The sequence below is a fragment of the Micropterus salmoides genome, unplaced genomic scaffold, assembly GCF_014851395.1.
Source record: "Micropterus salmoides isolate LMB-PRFRI ecotype aquatic unplaced genomic scaffold, ASM1485139v1 Ms_hic_scaffold_8, whole genome shotgun sequence".
In the NCBI taxonomy this organism is placed as follows: Eukaryota; Metazoa; Chordata; class Actinopteri; order Centrarchiformes; family Centrarchidae; genus Micropterus; species Micropterus salmoides.
Window position 1 is genome coordinate 38,135,538 of NW_024044570.1, and position 27,629 is coordinate 38,163,166.

The window sequence follows — 27,629 nt, forward strand, 5'->3', positions numbered from 1 at the left end:
ATCACAACAACAGTTCTCAGAGCGCTTTTCATAAAAGAGCAGGTCTAGACCGTACTCTATGATGTTATTTACAGAAACCCAACAGTTCCCACCAAGAGCAAGCACTAGGCGACAGAGGCAAGGAAAAACTTCCTTTTAAGAGGCAGAAACCTCCAGCAGAACCATGGCTCATGGTGGGCGGCCATCTGCCTTGACCGGTTGGGGTGTCCTGATGTCCTGATCAAAGATACAGTGAGGAAAATAAGTATTTGAACACCCTGCTATTTTGCAAGTTCTCCCACTTAGAAATCATGGAGGATCTGAAATTGTCATCGTAGGTGCATGTCCACTGTGAGAGACAACCTAAAAAAGAAAAATCCAGAAATCACAATGTATGATTTTTTAACTATTTATTTGTATGATACAGCTGCAAATAAGTATTTGAACACCTGAGAAAATCAATGTTAATATTTGGCAAAGTAGCCTTTGTTTGCAATTACAGAGGTCAAACGTTTCCTGTAGTTTTTCACCAGGTTTGCACTGCAGGAGGGATTTTGGCCCACTCCTCCACACAGATCTTCTCTAGATCAGTCAGGTTTCTGGCCTGTCGCTGAGAAACATGGAGTTTGAGCTCCCTCCAGAGATTCTCTATTGGGTTTAGGTCTGGAGACTGGCTAGGCCACGCCAGAACCTTGATATGCTTCTTACAGAGCCACTCCTTGGTTATCCTGGCTGTGTGCTTCGGGTCATTGTCATGTTGGAAGACCCAGCCTCGACCAATCTTCAATGCTCTGAGGGAAGGAGGTTGTTCCCCAAAATCTGGCAATACATGGCCCCGGCCATCCTCTCCCTAATACAGCGCAGTCGCCTGTCCCATGTGCAGAAAAACACCCCCAAAGCATGATGCTACCACCCCCATGCTTCACAGTAGGGATGGTGTTCTTGGGATGGTACTCATCATTCTTCTTCCTCCAAACACGGTTAGTGGAATTATGACCAAAAAGTTCTATTTTGGTCTCATCTAACCACATGACTTTCTCCCATGACTCCTCTGGATCATCCAAATGGTCACTGGCAAACTTAAGACGGGCCTTGACATGTGCTGGTTTAAGCAGGGGAACCTTCCGTGCCATGCGTGATTTCAAACCATGACGTCTTAGTGTATTACCAACAGTAACCTTGGAAACGGTGGTCCCAGCTCTTTTCAGGTCATTGACCGGCTCCTCCCGTGTAGTTCTGGGCTGATTTCTCACCTTTCTTAGGATCACTGAGACCCCACGAGGTGAGATCTTGCATGGAGCCCCAGTCCGAGGGAGATTGACAGTCATGTTTAGCTTCTTCCATTTTCTAATGATTGCTCCAACAGTGGACCTTTTTTCACCAAGCTGCTTGGCAATTTCCCCGTAGCCCTTTCCAGCCTTGTGGAAGTGTACAATTTTGTCTCTATTGTCTTTGGACAGCTCTTTGGTCTTGGCCATGTTAGTAGTTGGATTCTTACTGATTGTATGGGGTGGACAGGTGTCTTTATGCAGCTAACGACCTCAACAGGTGCATCTAATTTAGGATAATAAATGGAGTGGAGTCTAGCTGATAGACAGGTGTTCAAATACTTATTTGCAGCTGTATCATACAAATAAATTGTTAAAAAATCATACATTGTGATTTCTGGATTTTTTTTTATAGATTATGTCTCTCACAGTGGACATGCACCTACGATGACAATTTCAGACCCCTCCATGATTTCTGAGTGGAAGAACTTGCAAAATAGCAGGGTGTTCAAATACTTATTTTCCTCACTGTAACTCCGAGATTCCTCACAATGGTGCTGGAGGCCAGGGCGATGCCATCCAGAGTAACTATGGGTGCTTTCCAAGTCTCTTAATGGTATCTATATTTCCCTCACTTGTGTCTTTTCCTTGTGTCTTAGTCAAGCCCACCGGGGATGGATGGAGCGAGGAAATATCTTTTTGGAGACATGACACCTCCTTTCCTCCGAAGCATCACGTAAAGCAACGTCAGTTTCTGATGAAAGCGGCAGCTGATCACAGCTGGATCAGTTAGTCAGTTGGCTCTAACAGCTGTAGAGACTTTTGATCGACTTTGTGTCTACATACATGTGAACTGTGTTGGTAATAATAAAGTCTCACAGTTATCAGTGCAGAGCAGCATGATTCTCTGTTACCTGTTTAACAAACACCTACACATGAAAATTATAGGTTACTGTATGTCCTGCTCAGAGGCACGGGATCACCCAGAATATGATCATGGTGTCTTGGGATTTATTAGCCTAAATGTTTCAGGGAAATTGAAATGATGTAACTTATATCAAAGTTGACGCTCAGTTTTTGGCTTTCCGTTTATTTCCTCTTCAGATATCCTTTAACACTACTGGATACATTCTATTTGCAAGTCATATCACTCGTCACCTATCGATCACTGCATTCCATCATATCAATCCAACTGATTTTACTCGCGGAGCCGCCGCTGCTTTCAACAGATGCTTTGCTCGCTTCATTAGATACTTTGGTGCAGTTTAGTGACTTGCCTGAGTCCTTACGTGTGCTATGTTTTATCGTCGTCTAAACACAGGAATGACCAGTCTCACATGTGACTGAATAGAAATGACGATAAATTATGGATGACATGTTTCTTGCTGACAGACTCTCTCTGACTTTAATTGTTTCCATAATAATAATAAGTTGATGGGAGGAATAAAACAAAGTTCTTTCCAATAAATAAATAAAGTTGTGTGTGGGGCTTTTGTTGTTCAGACCTACAAGTAACACAGATTTTAACAAGACAGTGAATCATAAAACAACTCAAATATAAGACTTTGAGTTTAATGTTATCTGTCCTGATGTGTTAGATCAGTCCGATCAGCTGCAGCGTCCAATCAATATTACGGCTACCCAGTAAGGGGGCGTGTTGGTCATTAAAAGACTTCCATGAAGGATGCACTAGTATATCCTCACTCATAGCTCCTCAGAGATCGCTCCTCGATCCTCGGGGCGCCAATAAGAGCTTTGGGACGCCCTGCAAGATGGCGAAGCGGAACAACTTCTGGATCAAGCGAGGCGCGAGGAAACGACAAATAAGAGACTTGAGCAGCACCCTATATCTTTAGATAATGCATCTCGGAGCAGCTTGGACCCCAGTACAATAACTTCAGTTTTATCTGAGTTTAACATTAGAAAATTCAAGGTCATCCAGGTTTTAACATCCTGAATGTACATTTGGAGTTTAGTTAACTGATAAGTTTCATCTGGCTTGATTGATATAATTGAGTATCATCTGCATAACAATAAAGGTTTATGGAGTGTTTCCTGATAATATTGCCTAAAGGAAGAATGTATACAAAGTTAACAGGATTGGTCCCAGTACAGATCCTTGTGGAACTCCAAGACTAACTTTGGCATGCATGGAGCATTCATTGTTATAAATGATAAATAGGACTTAAACCAGCTCCTTTAATGCCAATGAAATGTTCCAGTCTCTGTAATAGGATCTGATGGTCAATGGTATCAGAGAACTGTGTAAGGACATCAGAGATAAAATTGAAGACCTGCACAAGGCTAGGATGGGCAACAGGACAACAGGCAAGCAGCTTGGTGAGAAGGAAACAACTGCTGGCGCAATTATTAGAAAATGGAACAAGTTCAAGATGACAATCTCCCTCGGTCTGGGGCTCCATGCAAGATCTCACCTCGTGGGGCATCAGTGATCATGCGGAAGGTACATGTACACATACACATTTATATATATATATACACACATATACACATATATATATATACATATACACACATATACACATATATATATATACATATACACATACAATGCTTTATTAATGATGCATTCCGTATTTACTCATACTTAACTAATGCTTCATAGTGTGTAGTTATTATAACGTGCTACCAACTATCTTGGCAAATTAAATGAGAATTTTCCACTTTGGTGGAACGCCAATTCCTCTCAAGTTTCCGTGATATTTGCTTTAATTTGCGAGTTTCAGTATTATACCATGGAGCTAACCGTCTTTGTTGTATTATTTTCTTTTTTAGAGGGGCTACAGAGTCGAGTGTCATTCGCAGTGAGCCTGCAGCACTATCAACAAGATGATCGATTTGGGAGGGACTGAAATTACTTTGTGACTTGATAATGAATTTAGAGCTGATGGAATCACATCCTTAAATTTAGCTACAGCACTATCAGACAATCATCCCTTATTGAATTCTTTTCCTAATGGTGTGTCAGCAATAGAAACTCAAAAGTTATCAACCAGTGGTCAGATAAAGAGGGATTCTGTGGGAACACTATTAAATGTTCAATTTCAACACCATATACCAAAACAAGGTCAAGGGTGTGGTTAAAACAGTGAGTTGGTTCATAAACATTCTGAGAGAAGCCAATGGAATCTAACAGAGAGATAAACGCAGTACTGAAGCTGTCATTCTCAACGTCCACATGAATATTAAAATCCCCTACAATAATAACTTTGTCCATTTTAAGGACTAAAGTTGACAAAAACTCTGCAAATTCAGATAAGAATTCAGAGTACGGACCAGGTGCTCAGTACACTATAACAAAAAGAATTGGTTGCAGTGATTTCCAACTTGGTGTGAAAGACTAAGAACAAGGCTTTCAAATGAGTTATAATTTAGTTTAGATTTAGAGCTGATTAGTAGGCTAGAGTCGAAGATAGCTGAGTATTAATATGACTGGGAGGGGTGGATTCATTTAGGCTACATATACTCCATCACCCAGCCAGATTTCAGTAAGACAAAATAAATCAATATCATAATCTGATATTAGTTCATTTACTAGTACACCTTTAGAATAAAGAGATCTGATGTTTAAGAGTCCACATTTAACTCTCCTATTCGTTTGCACCATTGCGCTATTGGTTTTAATTTTTATGAGGTTTTTATGCACAGCTCCTCTTCTGTTTACCTTTGATTTAAATAATTTCGATGGTCGGGGGGCAGACACCGTCACTATAGGATTTTCACTAAGTAACTCCTGAAATGGAGGAACAGAGAAGTGTGTTAGACTGCGACTCTGTGTAGGGTTTTGGGTGGGTAACTGCTGAATTAGAAGGGCAGAGAAGTGTGTTAGACTGCGACTCTGCCTCCTGGTCTCAACTCTGGGTTGTCATGGATTTGGTCCACTAATAAACTTGGCCAGATTTCTAGAAATGAGAGCTGCTCCTTCCCAAGTGGGATGGATGCTGTCTCTCCAGATCAGACCAGGTCTTCCCCAGAAAGTCTGCCAATGATCTACAAAGCCCACATCGTTTGCTGGACACCACCTCGACAACCAGTGGCGGAATGACGACATGCGGCTATACATGTCATCACTGGTCAGATTTGGCAGGGGTCCAGAGAAAACTACGGTGTCCGACACCATGTCTACTCTAACTAGACAAACTGCAGTCACTGCCAAAGCAAGGTTCAAGTGGCACTGCGGCCATCATAGACTTCAGACTGGGACCAACTTTAAATAGCCAGGGGTCCACATCAGCGACGACCTCAAGTGGACTGTGAATACCACTGCGCTGGTTAAGAAGGCCCAATAGACGATGTACTTTTTCAGAATACTGAGGAAGTCCAACCTCTCTGCTAGACTCCTGGAGGCCTTCTACCTCTGCTCCCTGAAGAGCACACTAACATACTGCATTACATCTTAGAACGAGACCTGTTCAGCAGTAGACAGTGCAGTTTTTCCTTTAACTAGAGGCAAGAAATCTTGTTGTACATTACATGCAATGACAATAAAGGCATTCATTCATTTACCCACCACTCTACCTGATTTTGGGCCAGTGTACATGAATTTGCACCCTTCTAAATGGACTTAAAGCTCTACATAAACACCAATATTGCCAGACCACACTTATTGGTGGTATGATATGCCTACTATTCTGTTTACTATAATGTAACATAACTCACCTGGCAATTAGCATGGGTGCTCCTTTTGACCACTCTTCATGGACAGTGTCATAGATCCAGACGTCTTTAGACACACCGTTCTCCGATCCTCTTCCTCCTGTCACATAAACCTTACAGCCGATGGCACAAGCACTGAGCTCCTTTCTGGGGCTGGGAAGGTCTGCCTTAGGTATTATCTCCTTGGCTTTATAGTTAACCTAACAATGATAGAGATTATTTAATTTGCAGATTTAATAATAGGAAATAAGGGGTGAAATTGTCAGGTTAACATACAATTTATAACACTGAATGCCATTTAATCTGTGTCTATCAGAGAAAGAATTGAATTGGTGTGTTCACATATAACACAAAGTTATGTTCGCCTTGCTCTACTTGCGCGAATTTGACCGCTGGTACCATATTTACTTGCGTTTTATTCGCGCGAGTATGTGGTGAACCCATGTCTGGAAGAGAAGGGGAAAACTTCTCTTCTAGGAAAGAGGAGAGTCTTCTGCGTAAATAACAAAATAACAACAATTTCTTGTCATTTCTTTCTGTCTTCAAACATGGCCAATATACCAACTATTGCTACTTTGTACTCGTTGTGGAAGTCAGAAAATCAAACACAGTTGTGTTTGGGTGCATGATATTATCAGGAGGCGCACACAGCTCTGTAAATTTCATCACCTTCTCCATGAACTGCTCCTGGATGACTGCTGCTTCCAGCGTTACCTGAGGCTGAATAGTGCCCAATATAATGTCCTGATAGCTTGGATCGGTGGTAGGTATCACAGATGGACACCAACTTCAGGCGTTCCGTCTCCGGTGAGTTTCATAATTTATGTATCAAAAAGTCAGAATTCATACTACATACTGCATCTTTTAAAACGCTTGTTTTCTGAATGAGTTCGGAACGATCAGGGCTAGGCTAACGTTATGCTAACATTGTTGTGCTCCATCAACACTCTAACACTATAAAATTATTTAGACTCACCAGCATTTTGTGGCATATCAGTAATGCTACTAATACCAGATTTTATGTAGACTTTCAACACAGCATGTTAACTAAACATCAGTTTAATTTTTTTAATGTTTTCTGTCCTGCAGATAGGCCTACTTTGCCACTGGTGATTCATTCAAGCGCTTCGATCCAGCACCTTCCAACTGCCTGCTGAGCTGCCAGTACCAGGAGCTGACCACCGATGACCCCAGCCACACGTCTTTGTTGCTATGCGGCCTTTCCACTCCGGAAAAACCTCACAAGGCTATTCCTTAGAGACCTTCACATCCTACTTCTCTGCAGAGGGGGCTGTCCCGCAGTAACACACAAAGTAGTGCACAAGCACACCAAAAAGGAGCCACTAACACATTACCAATGAGTACACTTCCTGCAATATTATTATACTGTATATCAGTCAATAACGTGGCGATCTCAATGCTGAAAGGCTTTCACAACATAGCGTCGTGTGAATTTCTTGCTCTAGTTGAAAAATTTGAACTTGTACAAACAAGCAAAGTGTTGCAACAAACGCATGTAACTAAGCAGCGCAAAAAACTCGCTTTGTGTTGTATGTGAACACACCATAAGAGTCAGAATTGGATATTAATTTAACATAAACCAGAAACACTGTATAAAATTTGTGTTTATTACTTCTTTCTTCTGTGGTAAGACATGAATTGCCTTGACAGGGACACTTTAGCACACAAACAAAAAAATCTAGAGCAATTACACATGTATTTAAAGCTCCTTCTGATTCTGATTCTGATGACATCTAAACCAATTTTGACACTTTCCATTTAGAGAACCTAATCTGGTGTTCAATAACTATACAGTGAAACATTATTTTCTGATTAGGGAGCAGAGGTGACATTACAAATGCAGAGTCCAGATTTAATTACTTTAATCACAAAACAGTTCCATCCCAAATTGTGCCCATGACAACTGGGCAAAGTGTCTTCTGATGAAGATCATGTGATCAAAAGCTCTGTAACAGCCACTAAATGGACATCGTGGGGAGACCATATTTATTAATATTTAACACAAAGAGGAAACGCTCATTTAATATCAACAAATGTGATCACGATGTGATTCAAACCGAAGGATTTGATGTTTTTACTTTGTATTTTTTTTTTTTATGATTAACATTTTATTGATTTTTCAGAACATTTAAACACACACACATTCCTTCGAAAAATAAAGCAATACTCATACAACAAAATAGAATGAAAGGAGGACGTGGCACGCCCATAGACAAAAACTAAATACATTTAGAAAATAATAGAGAAAATAAAATAAATAAATAAATAAATAAATAAATAAAAATAATAATAATAAAATAAAATAAAGCAGTGATGCACCTAGCCCTTGAGTTACAGCCTTGCCTAAATGTAGGTACCGTATTCTATCCAAAAGTATCCATCAATCATGTTTTCTAGTTAAATGCTATGTTTTTGAGCTGGAACGCTGTTAAACCTTCAAGGTGTACGAATGAAACTTCCCCCATTCCAAGTTGTACTCCTCCACTTTATCAAGCAACCTATAGGACAGATGTTCAAGGGCAGCCAGCTGACCCAGAGCGGCGTACCACAAATCCAGTGCTGGTGCAGAGGGGGCTTTCCATTCTTTGACCACAAGTTTCCGGCCTAGCATGAGGACAGTCTGGATCCAGTTAGAGAGTGGAGGGGCCAGGTCACTTAATGCAGAGGGGTCCCCCCAAATAAACAGACTAGGGGTGAGTGGGATATTCTGTTCGACAATTTTCTCTACAATTGTATGCAGGGAAGACCAAAATGCCTGAATTTTCGGGCAACTCCAGAGCATGTGTACAAAGGTACCATTTTTGTCCTGACACCTCCAGCATTCTGAGTTATCAACCAAACCAACCTTATGCAGCCTGGATGGTGTCCAATAGATTCTATTCAGTATTTTGAATTGGATAAGTCGCGTTCGCAATTCCCTTGACATTTTTTTCCCATTGCTAAGAATTCTGCCCCATTCTGCATCTGTAAATGACACCTTTAAATCAGTTTCCCATGTCATTTTAAGGGACAAAATATTAGAGTCCGAGGCCGTAAGGATCATAGCGTAGTAGGCAGAGGCTTCGTGGCCACGCCCATAGATTGTTAGAACCTTCTCCAACATGTCACCGCTCGGTGGGACTACTGAAGGGGAGCCGAAGACCTGCACCACTAGGTGTCTTAACTGAAAATACTTCCACTGTTGATTACGTGGTAAGTCAAATTCCTGACTAAGTGCCTCAAAAGACTTTAATGTCCCATCCTGGTACAAGTCACCGAGCACCCTAATCCCTTTTTGCAACCAAAGCTTCCAAAGGAAGGGAGATTTATTTATACAGAGCTTGGGATTTAGCCAGATCCCGGCAGCCTTGTGCAGATATGGATCAAATTTAAGAAACTTAGCTACTCTCTTCCAGACCCACTGAATATGAGACAAAATGGGATGTGACTGATACTGTTGGGCTAATTTAGCTGAGATGCATGCAATGGGTGTGAGAGGGGAGGATACCGCGCTTTCGAGGTGGAACCACGGAGGGGCTCTCTCCGGGGGTAAAGACCACTGTGCCATATGCCTAATGGTAAACGCATAATGGTAAAAAAGCAAGCTGGGCACACCTAATCCTCCTTTGTCCACTGGCCTCTGCAGCTTTCGCAGGTTCATCCTGGGGCGTTTATTATTCCATAAAAATGTATTACAAAGTTGATCAAATTGTTTGAAATAGCGCAAAGGAATTCGGACTGGCATAGCCTGTAGAAAATAGTTAAATTTCGGAGCACAAATCATTTTAATGATGTTTGCCTTCCCCCACATAGAGAGATACAATGGAGACCACTGCTCTAAGTCAGCCCGCATTTTGTCCAGTAGGGGGTCAAAGTTTGTTTTAATCAGATCCGTCAATATGGGGGGGAATGTTAAACCAAGATATTTAATGCCTTTCTTAGGCCAGGCAAAAGTGCCTGACTGGAAGAGGGATTTGGGACAATATGGAGTGAGAGGAAGAGCCTCAGATTTTGTCCAGTTGACTTTATAGCCCGAAATGGATGAGAACTTGTCAATAATTTTGAATAGTGAAGCAAGAGACTGTTCGGGATCTGTGACAAACAAAAGGATATCGTCTGCATACATCATCAATTTATGACATGTATGCCTGGAAATGCAGATTCTTTACGTATAGCAACCGCAAAAAGTAGAGGAGAGAGAGGATCTCCCTGCCTCGTGCCTCTTTCCAGTTCAAATGGGAGGGAGATGATACCGTTAGTAAGCACTGACGCTGAGGGATGAGTATATATGAGCCTAATCCAAGCTATGAACTTTTTGCCGAAGCCAAAACATTCAAGGGTGGAGAGCAGATTATGCCACTCCACCCTGTCAAACGCCTTTTCGGCGTCCAGCGAGATAGCAGCCATGGGAGAGGCATTATCCTGAGTGGCCCACATAATATCAAGAAGTCTTCTGATGTTGTCAGCCGAGGAGCGCGAACGTATAAAGCCGACCTGGTCAGGATGGATCAAGGAGGTTATTACCTTGTCCAGACGGTTAGCTACAATTTTAGATAGTATTTTACTGTCGCAGGAGGTCAAACTAATAGGTCTAAAATTCTTACAGTCTAGAGGGTCTTTTCCTTCCTTCAAGATAAGGGTGATAATGGCCTCGGATAAAGAGGGAGGGAGTTTACCCTTCTCGAAAGCTTCATTATAGGTGTCTAAGAGTAATGGTGCAAGTTCCTCAGCATAAGCTTTATAAAACTCGGCCGTAAAGCCATCTAAACCCGGTGCTTTACTTGAAGGGAGGTGTTTAATAACATCCCTTATCTCCTCAATAGTAACAGGTGATTCAAGGCGTTCGAGCTGGTCCCCCGACAACATCGGCAGATCAAGAGTTGACAGAAAAGATGTAATGTCATCCCTGTCCCCCCCTGCCTCTGAAGTATAGAGTTTTACATAAAAGTCTCTAAAAACTGTATTAATCTCCTTGGGATCAGTTAGGACAGACCCATTGTCCCTCCTAATAGCAGGAATAGTACTCATTGCTTCTTTTTGTTTAATGTACCTGGCAAGTAGTCTACCATCCTTGTCACCCTCCTCAAAATATTGGCTTGCCCGAAAGAGAGAGAATTCTGCCCTCTGGGTCATAATTGAATTAAAATCATATTTTAGTCTAGTCAACCTGGTAAGATTTTCCAAGGACACATTTTTTTTAAAGTTAGACTCTGCCGTTATGATCTGTTTTTCAAGCTCCTGGAGCTTAGTATTGTTTTCCTTCTTCCTGAATGACGAGTATTGAATTATGTGGCCTCTCAAAAAGGCTTTCAAAGCCTCCAATGCTACCTCTGCTGATGGAGCCGTTGGGAGATTGGACTCTATATAGAGGTTGATTTGTGATCTAAGTGATTCCTTAAAGGTCTCATCTAATAGAAGGCTAGAGTTTAGTCTCCATCTAGTTGACCTAGCCGGCTTATTAAAGGACAGAATATGGAGAAATATTGGACTATGGTCTGAAATAATTATATTACCAATGTCACTCGCCCCCATAGCTGATACCAGTGAATGAGACACCAAGAAAAAGTCTATTCTGGAAAACGAGCTATGTGGTGAAGAGAAGAATGTGTAATCCCTCGAAGATGGGTTTTGTAACCGCCAAATGTCTACTAGACCGGATGCTTTGGACATATCTTTGAGCACTGCGTGTGCCCTATTGGTGCGGACAGATGGAGAGCTACGATCTAATATAGGGTCCATTACTTCATTAAAATCACCCCCCATGATAATTGGATAGTCTCCCATATCATTTAGTTTCTTCTCAAGTAGCCCAAAAAATGCCGGATCGTCTCTATTTGGGGCGTACACATTCGCAAGTATAATACTATTTCCCTGGATCTCACAAAGCATCAACAGTATTCTCCCTTCCTCATCTGCACTCTCTTTTAAGCATTTAAATTGTAGCCGCTTGTTAACTAGAGTAGCCACTCCTCTGCTCTTGCTACTGCCACAGGCAGCCGCCACAAAGCCCACCCAATCACCCCGGAGCTTTTGAGATTCTTGTGGTAATAAGTGGGTCTCCTGCATAAATACCACATCACATTTTTTAGATCTAATGAAAGTTAATACCTTCCTCTTCTTCACTATGTTGTGGAGGCCTCTGACATTCCAGCTCATAAGTTTCAACCCTTTTTACTACTAGCTGAAATAATGTATAATGAGTGTTAAACAAGCTTTGCTGTACTTTCCAAAATGACTTATTTATGAGTAACATCACTAAACAATAAGAGACAAAAAACACATTAAATTTTACATTAAACATACAGATAACAAAAGCAACAAAAATGCATCTGTAAGGCCAGACGCAAACACTAATCTCAGTTTGGTCCATGACTCTCTAACTTAAAGCCGCTATGACCGTGCCCCACCCACCCTGCACCTGATGTCCTGCCCAGAATCAGGCAGTGACGACCACCCAACCTCCTACCTGCCCGACACGAGCGTAACCAATAACCTTATAATAACAAAGAGGAAGATATTTCGAACTCAGACAACGAGTTACACATTAAACAGAAGTCTGCATAAAGAAAAAAAATGATTGTGTGACCCATGACGCCCCTATGCATAAACCAGAAAATGGGCGAACATTGAAAGGGCAAGGCTTGGGCTGCCTCACCAATAAAGCCTCACTTTACATCATGAAATTAAGCAGCGGTGTTGCCTTGCACAATAAAGTGATTTTACTAACCTCCAGGTGAGTCCTCTCTGTGTTCATGCGCGTCCGAGCTAGTGATAGACCCACTGAAGGGCTCAGCCCTCTCCTGAGGGGAAACAACCCAAACCTCCCCGTGAATCAAGTCCTTTAAGGGTTTTCTTTTTTTTTTTTCTCTCTTCCCTCTATTACAATTAAGCGCCAATAGTTAAACCTCCTGAGATAATGAGAGAGAGAGAATAATAATAAACAAAAAATAAACAAAGGATCAGAGGACCCGCCATTAGTCCACATAGCCAGAAACCCTCCAGCAATATTATCCACTTATGTTCCGACAAAAAAGAAGATGACTAAATGTCTGTTTGACAGTCAAAGATGGAACATTTAGTGGATTCATCTTTACCCTCATATACTCTGGGAACAAAGGAAGACCAACAGAAAAAGAATCCGCAAAGCAAGGGCTCAGCCCTCCACAATTTAAGGCCATGATACAATACCATTACACCAAAACACCGTAACGCCGAGTTAACCAAGGGAATGAATGTAAGCCAGGGCTTTTTTATGGTCATCAAATCGGCGGGGGCCCTGCGCTGATCTCACGGTGAGCACTGCCGGGTAATCGAGAGAAAATCTCATGCGTTTTTCATGGAGCATCTTCTTACACTCGTTGAACTTTATGCGCTTCTCATTAACCAACTTGGAATAGTCGGCGAAGACCATTATACGATGCTCCTTCCAGGTAACTATACCCATCTTGCGTGCAGCCTCTGCGATGCGGTTTCGGTCCTGGAATCTGAGAAATCTGGCGATAATGGGTCTTGCTGGCGAGGGATGTTCCGGACCTGAGCTCTTGCGCAATCCTCCAATCCTGTGCGCTCTGTCAATTTCCAGTCCTCCGGGGGAATCGAGGTTCAGGATCTCCGGTAAGCATTTTATGAGGAATGACATGGTGTTACCGTCCTCGCAGCCCTCAGGAAACCCGATGAACCGTAAATTATTTCTACGCTCCCGATTCTCAATGTCGTCCAGTTTTTGGCGGAGGGCTTCCACCTCAGTAACTGTGGCTGGAGGATTCGCCTGCTGTCTCTCGTTAGCCTCCTCGAGGAAGCCCAAACGGCTCTCGACTTGAGAAATGCGATTTGTAATTTCAGCAAGTTTGCTATCTGTAGCACTTGTTGTCACCCATATAGCCTCCAGCTTCTTGTCGTGGGCGTCTGACTTTTCCAGGATTAATGCGGTAAGTTTAGCAAACTCTTTGGCTACATTACCGGGGATGGTGCTAGCGTCCGGTTCATCAGCGTCGGGCTCGTCATGAGGCTGCGGTTTCTTTTGGTTAGCTTGGCTAGCGTTAGCCACTTCGTTAGCCTTCATTCCACCCGAGCCAGTTCTTGGAGGATTAGTGGTACTTCTGGTATTGTTTGGCATTATTGTCATATAACTTCAACTTTTAAGTTGGACTCTTTGTCAAGTTTTAAAGTTAATATCGTGCTGGGATGGGCGCAGCTACTCCTCACGCAGCCATTCTCGTCAACCACGTCACGTGACTCCTTACTTTGTATTTTTACAAGTCTGCCCTTGGACAGGGGTATCTCTCTTTATCTCCTTCTTCCTAAAATCAATGATCAGCTCCTTGGTTTTGCTGACGTTGAGCAGTAGGTTGTTCTCTGAGCACCACTCCACAAGATTACCAATTTCCTCCCGATATGAAGTTCCATCGTTGTTTGAAATCCAGCTGATGATGGTGGTGTCGTCCGCAAACTTCACAACAGAGTTCTCTCCATGTTGGGGGATGCAGTCGTGGGTGTACAGCATGAACAGGAGGGGGCTGAGCACACAGCCCTGGGGGGCTCCGGTGTTGAGCACTACAGGAGGTGTGTCTGCCAATCCGAACTGACTGGGGTCTGTTTGTGAGGAAGTCCAATATCCAGTTGCAGAGTGTTGTATTTAAACCCAGAGTGTTGAGTTTGCTGCTCAGTTTCATGGGGAGATTGTGTTGAATGCTGAGCTGAAATCCACAAACAGAATTCTGATGTAGGTGTTGTTTTTCCCAGGGTGTGTGAGGGCTGAGTGGAGGGCAGTGGAGATGTCATCCTCTGTGGATCTGTTGGTTCTGAAAGCAAACTGGTGAGGGTCCTGGTGAGGTTGGCTGCAATGTTGTTCTTTATGTGCTGAAGAACCAGCTTCTCAAAGAACTTCATCAGAATGGGGGTGAGATCCACAGGGTGGTAGTCATTCAGACTAGACACTGCAGACTTTTTTAGCTAAAGCAGGTGGGAACACTTTTCTGAGACAGTGAGATGTGGAAGATGTCAGTAATAACAGTCATGACGTCTTGCCCTCTAAGATGCCAAAAATGATGACGATGATTTCCCCATGGGTTTACTACTTTGGGCAGGCTGGTGCGTCACCAGGGGGGCTCGGTTTGTGGAGTGGAGCAGTGCAGGTGACAGGTGAACTCCTTGACGACAACTTGCTACCAGTGGCGTGGGGTAGGGTCACTCACCCTATTTGAAAAGGAAGGGCATTCTCCTGTCTTTCATGGTGGCAAAGTGGTCAATAACCAAGTTATAGAATTTCCCACTGGCTTTTAATTCCTCCACAACAACAGAGTCAACTGAAGTTTGGCGCTACCAGCTAGCCACTCTGTACGGATATAGTTTTCCTCATTGAACGTTCGAAACCCCTTTTTCCTCTCCAGGCGCAGTTTTGGCATTGGTCTTCCATCAGATTTAATCTTAGGGTGCTTTCATACCTGGATCGATTGGAGACGTTGTTCCGAAACAAGGGGGCGTTTCCCTTTTGGCCCGGTTCATTTGAACACAACAATCGCACTCTGAACCGAAACAAAACAACCGAGCCGAGATCGCCTTGAAGAGGTGGTCTCGGCTCGATTCCATATGGTTCATTTGCAGTGAGAAAACAGCCGGCCCATGAACCGGAACAAATTATGTGTTGCCTATGGCAACCTATGCCAAAAGATCGCTTTTCAACAGCTTCGGCAGCGTATTTTGCTCATTTGTTGTGATATGTTGTTGTGGTTGTATTATGTAGGCCTAGGCCTACTGCTGTCGGAGTTTTTTGAACTTCATGCGGCACTGCTCAACGGAGGATTCACAAACTCTCATTTTATCACTTACCCTCTTGTTAGACTGCAGTGTTCTTGTGTGTGGTGTGCAACATCCGGGAGATGTGTTCCAACCAAACATCTGTTTCACTGCTTCATTTTGTGTTACTGTTGTCATGGAGATGTCCCCCAATGGAATGCGCGATCTGCACACTTGAGGTAGTGACGTAATGGCGTAAGGAAAGCCCTGGAAAGGTGTGCAATTTGGACCGCTTTACAACAGTGCGGTGTTAACACAAGTGACGTATTAAACTGATTTGGAACAAAACCAATCGATCCAGGTGTGAAAGCACCCTAAAGTTGCTGCTGTAAGTAAAACAATTTATAACTATAAACTCCAAATCTCCACCCTCCATAACTGCACCAACTAAAGTTGCTAACAGCTCCCGTTATGTCATCTGAATGATGTTGATCGCATGCTGTGATTTGATTGGCGTCACCCTGACTAATCACAGTAGCGTGACAGTGGTCTCATCTGATTGATTAATCGTTTAATTTTTTTTCCACAAAGGGATGCCAACTCTGCCTATTCCCCCGCGTAGTCAGACTGCAGGTCAGTCTATGGTGGTGCAATACAGTGTTTTACCACAAATCCAACGCATAGCATTTAGAGGGTCACTGTTTCACTTATTGTAAAATAGTGAGAAATCAGGCAGAGATGACAGCAACAGCTCATAAGATTTATCGAAACTAAAAACATTGTTTTTATTAAAATGATAAATAGAGTCTGATAAAAACAGGGGAAGCCTGGCTTCCCTTGGCCTCTGGGAGAAAACACCGCTGCTTGCTACGTTACATAATGCGGAAATTCAACCGTGGTGTTCTGTTGGGAGATGCAGTTACTTAAACCAGTAAGTAAAGTATAAATGTGTAATTTCTTAAGAGAAAACAAGTTTCACAGAAGCAGCTTCTCCCCTTTTGGCTAGGGAGACAGGTAAGCGGCCTGTATTTTCTTTTGGTCTTTGTTGTGTTAGGAAGTTAGTAGGTAATGATACTAGTTGTTTTGTTTGTTATTTTGGCAATGCTTTCCCTGACATCCAGAGCTGGTGCTAGACCAAATTTAATCTAAATTTTGACTAATCAAAATTTAGTTGGAGGCCCATCTGACTGGCATTCTCACTATATACGATACAGAAACAACATCTCTTGTTTTTAAATAAAACTGCATGAAAGTGGGATTTTTGGTAGTTAATGGCACGTTAAATTGCAGTGGAAGTTTAGGTTGAAGGCTGCACACAGGAATTTTTGGCCAGCACCGAAAACTGCCAGGAACTGCCGGTGATTGACGTGGATTTTGTTTGTCAGTGTTGCCCCCATGACCCCCCTTCCCCTAAGTGTAGGGGAGACTTTCACATGAAAATGCTGTGAGATATACAAATACAAATCAGGTAAGCCCCTTTTTCTATCTCTTTCTATGTCTATATATTGACACCTTTTTATATCTCTTAATGTGTTAGCTTCAGTAAACAGAAATCAAGAGCCTTAATAAACAGAGAATGAAAGGTAGCAAAAGTAATTGGAGGTGTTTTTACAGAGTGCAGAGGATTGTTGGAGAAATGAGATGTACAGGATGGATTTGGACATTCTGGACTAAACAGCACATAATTCAAAATAGGCAAACAACTTAGGCTGTTGAGACTACTGTGGGCAAGGAGAAACATGTAGAGCATGTTGTAAGAAGCATGAGGAAGAAAGAAAGCAGCTGGTTCAAATCCTCAGAATGATAAAAGCACACTTTGGTTTAATAATAATTAATTAATAACTTGAATTTGTAGCAGACCTAAAAATTTTTAGTTATGCATTTTAATAAATTTGTGAGAATTGATACCCAATTATGAATTTTTAAGATTCATAAAATCAAAATTTATTCCTCGTTTCAGGGCACCACCGGAGTTGTTATAATCCTAGAGTCTCCGGACCTCTAGGTAGTTTTGAATAATTATACAATTATTACTAGTGATCGCTCAATTATCTTAAATCAGTCAGTCAGTCTCATATCTAAAGGGTCAATTCTCTTGGCAGGAACTAGAAATAGGCAACACACACAGCTCATGATTATATTACAGTGAATTTATTCTCTAACTAAGGTGATAAAAAGATGTTTATGCTCCCTGTATCCAACCATTTGCTGAACAATGAGCCTGGAGGTCCGATTGTGGGAAGCATTTGACTCATACGGCATAGAAGAGCTAATGAAAGTAAACTAATGCTGTGATTTTAGGAGTTAAGAGGGGAATATCTGATCACAGAACGTGTGTTAAGTCTTACTGCTTGTCGACAGCCTGCTTTGGCCTGTTGCACGGGTCCCACGCTAGCTGCCCGATCCTGGCTTTTTGCTAGGGATTCTAGGGAAAACGCCTCCTCTGTCTGGCAATTCGGCTGTTTTCAGGTTTCCTTCGTTGTAGCTGGCGAGACCACATGGTTTGGTCTGACCTCTGTGAAGTTGGCTCGACGAAAAAGGCTTAAAATGGAACTTGGTCGTTCCTGAATTAGTCCAGTGTAGCTTAACGGACTGATAACTTTAACAAACAAAAGAAATAAAGAAAATAAAAACAAACTGAAGGAAGATCGATGTTGCGGCACTTCAGGTGTGTAGCTTCAAGCGAAACAAAAGGGCCTGTTTTGCTGGCCGAGTCTGGGCGTTGCCTGGCGCGTTGACGCATGCTGAAGCGTCCAGGGAGCCGAGCAGAGCGGAAGAGAGCCAACAGCGAAGAGAAGAGCCCGCGAGGTCGCGTGTCGCTCTTTTGTTGCCTGGGGCGTGGTTCCCCAGGGGGGCGTCTCAGGTTTCCCAAGGGACTGTCTTTCTAAACTAAATGTTTAAAAAGAAATCTATTTGCGCTTATTATAATCAAATATATTCCACAATCGAACCTCAATGGTTGAACGGTTGTACTGTTCTAGGCATTTGGTAATAGGAAACAATTGTCACATTATTGGTCAGGATATTTATACATTTAACGGCATTTCCGACGAGGGCATGTAATACTTATTTCGTTCACTTGGGGGAGCTCAGGTTACATGAGGAAAGCTTGGATTAAATCAAAGATCATCTCTCCTTAGGAACTGGGAATATTGTTGATTCATCCTTAAATTCAAGCTGGCGATTAAGAGTATAGTAAAACATTCCTTTGTCATCATTTCTAAAGGAATTTTGTAGGAAAGTATTATGAACAAGCATTGATTACATTAGATGAAGGGGTGTCTTGCTGACAATAAAAACACTGCACAAGTAACTTTCTTTTCAGCACTAATAACAACGGATAGCAACAACATGTTAACTGATCAAATAGAGGCAAACGTAATCAAGTAACTAAAGATTTAATTAAATGCTTTGAGTCTTTGGAGACTGCAGTCCTTCCATCCAAAGTTTGGCTGTCCTGGATTATGTCACACCTAGGTGAGACAAGGAGTATCCCTTTGATGGGATAATAAACAAAGAGCAAAGTCAGTTGCCACGGAAACATGTGTGGGGGGCCAGTTTTGATAGGCTGTTCAGGGAGATGCCAATGGCTGGTTCGTGTCCCTTTGTCAGTTTAACAGTCAGGCCCCACGTTCAGCTTCGGAATCAAAAAGGTGCCAGTTTTATGGTCGGGGATAGCACTTACAGAAAGCAACTTGCCCTTCTTCTCTGGGGAGGAGAAAGGAATTTAGAGTAGCTCCAAATTTATTCAATATAAAATGCACAAATCCACACCGTTGTTCACTACAAATTGTTTTTCATTATCTTAGATCAGCTGCTAACCTATGTGTACAAAATTTCTGTGGAACGTGTATCATGTCCAGGTATACAAAAAAGCCTCTTTGAGTGATGCCCGACACCCAACAGGAAGTCGGACATTTCGGATTTAATGGTCATTTTTGGCGATTTCTACACTTTGTACTACCAATCAACTTCAAATTTTTGGTGTACACTCTAAACCCATTGACGATTAAAAGTTGTATAAACGGATTACCAGTCAACCAGTTTGCCCGTGGTATGTTGTCAAAAATTGATCATTCGCCATGAAACAGGAAGTTGTTATATCTTCAATACATGCTCACACCTGCACCAAATTTGTATACGTATAATAAGAGTCCTGCCCTGAACACATCCACATGCCAATATTCATTCAAAGTCATGGCGCCACCTGCTGGCAACAGGAAATGACATGTTTTACGCTGTAATGTACTACTCCTAGCAGGTTGGACATATCAACTTCAAATCTGTCCAAGAAAACCCTTAACACATTGATGAAGCCACGTTGTAAATCTTGTGAGTTTGCTGTTAACGGTGTGGCGGTGGCGTGGCAGCAAAGTTAAACTCCTTGCCATGACACAGGAATTTGTTGCAATTTGACTTTACAAGTACATAATCACGTCTGTATCAAATTTTACACATTTGATAAGAGTCCCGCCCTGAACACATCCAAATGCCAACATTCACTCAAAGCCATAGCGCCACCTGCTGGCAACAGGACGAAGCAGCCCCCGCGGCACATTTCACCTATACATACAAAATTTCTGTGGCACATGTATCATGTCCAGACGTACAAAAAAGCCTCTTGGAGCGATGCTCTAAACCCAACAGGAAGTCAGCCATTTTGAATTTTATGGTCATTTTTGGATGATTTACACACTCTGGACTTAAATGAACTCCTCCTAGGGATTTAGTCCGACCAACTTCAGATTTTTGCTGTGCGGTCTAAACCCATTGACAATTAAAAGTTGTACAAATTGTTATTATCAGTCGACCAGTTTGCCCATGGAATGCTGTCAAAAATCGATGATTCGCCATGAAACAGGAAGTTATTGTAACTTGACTGTAAATGATCAAATCTGTACCAAATATTACACATTTGATAAGAGTCCCGCCCTGAACACATGTACAAATCAACATTCACCCATAGTGAAGCAGATCAAAGAAGCAGCCCTCGCGGCGCGTTTTACCTACATGTACGAAATTTCTGTGGCACATGTATCATGTCCAGATGTACAAGAAAGCCTCTTGGAGCGATGCCCTAAACCAACAGGAAGTCTGCCATTTTGAATTTTGTAAATGTAAATGCTCCGTACTTGTATAGCGCCTTTCTAGTCTTTTCGACCACTCAAAGCGCTTTTACACTACATCTGCATTCACCAGTCACACACATTCATACACTGAGCCTAAGTGCTCAAACGGAAAATAACATTCACACTCACTCATACACTGGCGGAATAGCCGCAAGGGGCAATTCGGGGTTCAGTATCTTGCCCAAGGACACTTCGACACGCAACCAGGGGGAGCCAGGGATTGAACCGCCGACCGTCCGATTAACGGCCAACCCGCTCTACCTCCTGAGCCACAGCCGCCCCATTACCATTTTGTGGTAACACACCTACATGTTCAGTTATAGCCGTAGTGCGAAGTGCTATGTAGCGCCACAAAGGGGACATAGGAAGTGATTAACAGCTTTGTGCAACATCCGAAGCACGTGGCAAATTCACAGCCACACCGGCAGAGCTCCAGAATCTGCAACGCGGCCGCCTCACACCCAATGCTGCTTGCAGCTTTGATTATAATTGCTTCTGTATTAATGTATATTGTCTGCTATGTAGTACAATGGAGGTACAAATCTGAATTTCATTATATAACCTGTCATATTGTGACAATAAATGTACCTACCTACCTACTACCCACATGACATATTTGATTTATAAGCAAAGAACAGCGCATCTCTACAGGTTTAACTACAACACATAACTTACCAGCAGTGTCAGCTTCTTGGGTGACATGACCATGTTCTGCACCAGGAGTGGAGCTGGTTAATGAACCTGCAGTGAAATAAAGAAATTAATTAAACTGTGACTTAATTTTTAAAATGCAGAAGGTTATCATTGTAATGTTACACCACATTTATACTGACCAACAGTAGGAGTTGTGTTTACTGACACCTGTGACCATCTTCCAACCATGTTCTTTAAAGAGCTCCTGGAAAGGGTTGGTAAAAGTAAGTTAATATTAGTCCTTCAGAGTAGAAGGCAAACCTGGCCTATCTGATTTTGTTCTGTTAAATGCTTTATAACACAAGATGTGAACAGCTACGCTCCATAGATAATGTTAGATAGATAAAAAAGGACTCATGACCTAATAATATTAACGTAATCAACTGACTTTAATAATACAATTTAATACTATACTATAGTATAATACTAAAACTATACCTGTTTTATTCAGTTTGTAAAAGCTGTGATGCCAATCACGGCATTTTAGCAAGTAACGTTACAGCGTTAGCATTGTTAACACTAATGTAGGCAGATTATCTTAGGTAGATTATTTAAAAATACAGGCATAGGAAAATGGAGCCTGTGGGCTTTCGTACCTTTATCTTCTTGCCTCCTCTCTTCTTCGAGGCTCTTATGTTGTCTTTTTTCATATCCAGACAAATATGATCTTTTCTTTCCAGACATCATAAAAGCCTGACTACAGCGTAACAGGTGATGTCACAGGGTCAGTCAGGGTCAGGAGTCGCGGGAATGTCCGAGCGAGCTAACCCATCACGGCAGTTTATTTTCTATAATACATAATTAAATAGCCACTATGCTATTATGGTGCATAATATAGAGAGCTGTGTTTCATTTTATTATTATTTATTATTTTATGTTTCTTTTTCAGTGAATTTCACGACTAGCAAGCAGTGACTGCAGGGAGCCCTCTGCTGGCCCTATGCCACCACAAAGGTGATTAGTGGCTAGGCCGGCTCTACCAACATAGGTTTCCCAGATTGGTAAATAAATTAATCTCTGTTTTGGACTGCAACAGTTTTGGCATTGGTCATTCCTGGGAGTGGGAAAATGAGGGGGACATTTTTATGCCGTGCTCAGGTTTCCCCTAGGTCAGGCGTAACAATAAGATTTTCGCCACTGCCTAAGGAGTTTTTTCACTAAAGGATGACTGACTGAATTGTTTACCTCAGTCTCCCTGGGTCAGAGTCATCCCTTCTGAATTATGCATTTTCTGTAATGCTGTGTGGTGTCATGTCCTTATAAATAAAACAGCTCAGGGCTTTACTAATAGTGTGTTCACATAGAATTTAAAAATAATCCTTTGCCAGGTCTTTCCACAAGATGACAAGTAAACAACTTTTAAAATGCTTGTTTTCTAATTGGCATTCAGGTCGATCAGGGCTATGCTATGCTAACTTTTTTCATAGTAATGTACAAGGATAGCTGGAATCAAGTAATAGACATATTTTTTTAACTTACCTCACTTACTCACAAAGAAAGACTTTGACTATAGCTTACATATAGTAGATAGTCAGACTTCAGATAGGCATCCATATCAGACCGTTGCACAAATAACTAAAGACCCTATCTTAGGGTCTAGGACTACACTGCAATGAATTGGGTAAAAAAAGACACAAAAAATATGTTGAGTAGGTGCATCCAACCTCTTAGTGCAGTTTACCCAGTCGCTGCTTGCTAGTTGTGGAAGAAATTCACAGGAAAAAATTAAATAAAAATAATAAAATAAAATGAAAGACAGCTCTCTCTATTACACACCATAATATGCATAGCGGTTAAATAATTTATATATTATGGAAAATCAGCCGCCCTGATGGGTCAGCTCGCTCGGACCTCCCCGCGACTCCTGACCCTGTGACGTCACTCGTTATGCTGGGTCAGTCAGTCTCTTGTGATGGGACAAGAGAAGATCAAATTTGTCTGAACATGAAAAAAAGACATATCAACATAAGAGCCTCAAAGAGGAGGCAAGAAGATAAAAGGTACCTAAGCCCACAGGCTCCATTTTCTTATGCCTGTATTTTTAGATAACCTGCCTTAAGGCTCCAGCAGACTACACGGCCGATGGCTGTGCCGTTCACACTACACAACTTGCCGTCTTGTGACGGGAGTCTTGAAATCATTGTATAGTTCACACTATGTGACTGATCGATGACAGGGGTCACACACTACACGAGCTGACAGCGGCTCTGTCAGCTGACGCTGGTCTCCAAACCACATTTTGTCAAGAAAACACACGTGAAATGTGATACGGGAAATGAAGCGAACACTGTTATTATAAAGACAAAGAATCTGGGTGAAAGAATTAGAATTAGATTAGCACACGCAGGTAGCATGAGCTACAGAGAGAGCTGGAGGGAGTAAAAAGTGTTTTGCAGTGAAAATAGCTGCCTGCTCTCATTGGCTGGATATGGATGTCGAGTCAGCCGACTCCTCCAGATTTTTGTCATGCTAGATATCTGGCAGACGTCGGCGATGTGTCAGAGATGTGTCGGAAATGTGTCGGGGAGCCGTTTTGATGAGTCTTTGAGTAGTTCACACATAACGACTGGCGACCGCCGATCACAAGCTAAAAATCATGTAGTTTGAACTAGGCTTTAGGTCTTACATTAGCCTTAGTTAGCTGCGCTGTTATTAACAATGCTAATGCTATACTTGCTACCATGCTAAATGCGATTAGCATCACAACTTTTACAAACTGCATAAAACTGGTATAGTTTTAGTATTATACCATAGTATAGAATTAAACTGTATTATTAAAGTCAGTCGATTAAGTTAATATTGTTATTAAGACATTAGGTCTTCTTCAATTTAAGCCATTCCAATAGCCTATCTTTTATCTATCTAACATTATCTATGGAGCGTAGCTGTTCACATCTTGTGTTATAAAGCATTTAACAGAATAACAGGTTTGCCTTCTACTCTGAAGGACTAACATTAACTTACTTTTACCAACCCTTTCCAGGAGCTCTTTAAAGAACATGGTTGGAAGATGGTCACAGGTGTCAGTAAACACAACTCCTACTGTTGGTCAGTATAAACGTGGTGTAACATTACAATGATAACCTTCTGCATTTTAAAAAATAAGTCACAGTTTAATTAATTTCTTTATTTCACTGCAGGTTCATTAACCAGCTCCACTCCTGGTGCAGAACATGGTCATGTCACCCAAGAAGCTGACACTGCTGGTAAGTTATGCGTTGTAGTTAAACCTGTAGAGATGCGCTGTTCTTTGCTAAATCAAATATGTCATGTGGGGAATGTGTAGTAGCTGTTTTTAAGGACTGATTCTGGAGCAACATTATGGAGCACATTATAAGACATCTTATCTCAAGTCACTTTTTAAAAGGAGACAGCATCAAACTCTTGCAGATTGTCATGCATTATAAGATCCTCCAGATCTATAAGAACACAGGTCATTTCAATTCAGTGAATTTATATTATTTTTAAAATTATTTTATATAGGGCTGTCCCCGACTAAGGATTTACATAGTCGAATCAGAATTGTCAAGTCCTGCCTATAGTCGACTGATAGTCGAACCATGTGTGATGGCGACTGCGAGCTGAAGCTAAATTGACGCTTATTGTTGACCCTTCTCTCTCGCTGTCTCGCCTGCCATTCACTGGTCTTGTGCAGAGTTTTGCGTGCATGCACGTCGCGGTTCCTCGTGGGTCTATTTCATGTAGCCAACTATTTAAAAACGATATAAAATTCCCGCGTGCGGACAACTCGGCACAACACCTGTGAAGCTGGGGCTCCGTCTCTTCAGCAAGTGTTTCTCCACTGCAACTACACATATACACGCTACGCCCTCACATGTACACTGACGACCCAGGGTTAGGGTTACAATTCTGGATTTAATTACGCACTTTACAAACATTTATTGAAAGTTTTATTCTTTTTACATGTTTATTTACAGCATTAAACGTTGAAATGTATATTGTAATAGGCTGTATATTAACTTATTGGGAGAAAACATATCCCCATATCGCCAAAATGGCATGATCCTCGTTTTGCTGCGAAGCTTCGACTGTGAGATTGACAGTCGAATCAGGCTCCGCCCATCGAAGCATTGAATCTTCGACTATTGGGGTCAGCCCTAATTTTATAGCAGGTCCATCATCCTCCACCTCTAGCTCCATCATTGCTATCATCCATGAAGCTGACAGCGCTCATAAGTTTAAGCATTACCTGTTCAGATCACTCATAAAAGCTGGTAGACAAAATTATGCTATCAACTGTTTTGCAGTTTTTGTCTCTTAAACTCTTGTTTGGCTGTTATTAAAGATTTGAGCTTAGGTCAGTCATAATCAGTTTATCAGTCTTTTTATTTATTATAGAACTAAGTTCATCAGTGTCTACTGGGTGTTGCACTGCCATTAAGCTCAGTAGCACTGGTGGTATCATGTTTCCTGTTGGACATCAAACAGTAGATATATTAATATAGAGTATTGTCTAGTTATTGTTTTTCATCAGAATCAGCTTTATTACCAAGTAGGTTTAAGAAATTTGCTTTGGTGTTGTAGAGCTAAACAAACATGGCAGGTTTACCTCTTCGGGTCTTATTTAAAAACAAGAGGTGTTGGTTCTCTGTCATATTTAGTAACGATTGATTAGGGCCCCCAAAGGTCTAGGGCTGGCTCTGCATAGACCTGAAGCAAGGTGGGTTTCATTGTCTTACTTAAGGCAGACAGCTTGTGGCTCTACTCACCTGCAGCAGCTCCTGGATCAGACATTCTAATTACAACCCTGTTTCCAAAAACGTTTGCACACTGTGTAAAATGTAGATAAAAACCAAATGTAATAATGTGGAAAACATTGAAACCCAATATTTAATTGAAAATAGCACATAGACAACTTTGAAAAATTAAAATGATTGGAATATTCAATGCTGAAATATATAAATGGGGGCGGGAGTCGTCCCCTAGGCAATTTTGAGCATTAAACACTTAATTACCTGCATTCTGGAGACATTTTCTGCACCAAGTTAATGTGCGTTAACATGTTGGATGTTTCCATTCACAGAACTTTACCCCACTACAACTCAATGCCGACACACAGACTGGACCTCGGCCCCATTTCAGAAAGCGGGATTAGTGAAAATTCTGAGTATGTTGAGCCTGAGATGAGGGAAACTCTGGATTTTCTGTTTCAGAGAGCGAGATCAGATAATCCCTAGATCAGTAACTCCGGCAGTTGGAAAACCGTCAGTTCCTCTCTGACTCCTCCCCTCCTGCAGAGCCTGAGGCGGCTGTCTGACACACCGTTTCATTTCCTCATTCATGCTGTCGATATCAAAGCACGTATCTGAATGCATTTACATCTTTAAAAACCTTAAAATCCCTGTTAGATATGCCATTAGTTTTTTTACCCAAACATGATCTTTAACTTTATGATAATCTGTCATCGATGTAAGGACAGATCTTCGCACAACGTGGATTTATCCTCAACCCAGAATAAAATCTGTGTCCGTCTTTAGGTATAACGTTGCGACTCTGTGGACTGTTGCACTGAAACACCTACTGTGGGCTACATTACTGCAGTAATCACCGTTTAATATGTAACCTATAAAACTGATCAATGAACAGTAGCCTAATCTTTCATATTGTAGGCTAGTCACATGATTGGAACATTCGTATTTATCAACCGGAGATAATGTGACTATTTCTGAGTGAGGATGACTGTGGTGCAGCTGAAACAAACAGGTCTAAATAAGGTTTAAAAGTGAGTTTTCCATTATTACCTGCTGATAGTCTGAATGATGTTTTGACAGCATTAATAAAATACGAAATGAGCAAGATTTATTAATGTAAAATAGATGTCTAAAACTTAGACCTATAGACACATTTTCCACTGCAAAAGAATAATTAATGACTTTACAATCAGAGGTTCATGAGTAAACTGTGTCTTATATTTGATCTGTAGCCTATTTTCATAATCATAATCACAAATGTAATGGGCACAAAGTTACAAAGTAACATTTGTATTTTAAACAAATGGCAAACTTATTAGCACATTTTAACAAAACTCCCTTCACCCTCATGCATCATGGGAATTCTGAGTGAGAGGCCTAGGCTGCGCAGTGGTTTATTTACGGTGTCAACTTCCACTGGAAGCCTCTCAGGAGCA

The 27,629-nt window shown here is 41.7% G+C and overlaps 1 protein-coding gene across 4 annotated transcripts in view; it reads right to left on the reverse strand.

The window, feature by feature from the left end:
* LOC119893438 (kelch-like protein 25) overlaps window positions 1-27,629 on the reverse strand; it is a 91,251-nt gene that overhangs the window by 25,244 nt on the left and 38,378 nt on the right. For all 4 annotated transcript variants that reach the window (XM_038705579.1, XM_038705577.1, XM_038705578.1 and 1 more), the window contains one exon: window positions 5,928-6,124. In XM_038705579.1, the coding sequence (XP_038561507.1) occupies window positions 5,928-6,124 (197 nt within the window). The remainder of the gene's footprint in view (window positions 1-5,927; window positions 6,125-27,629) is intronic.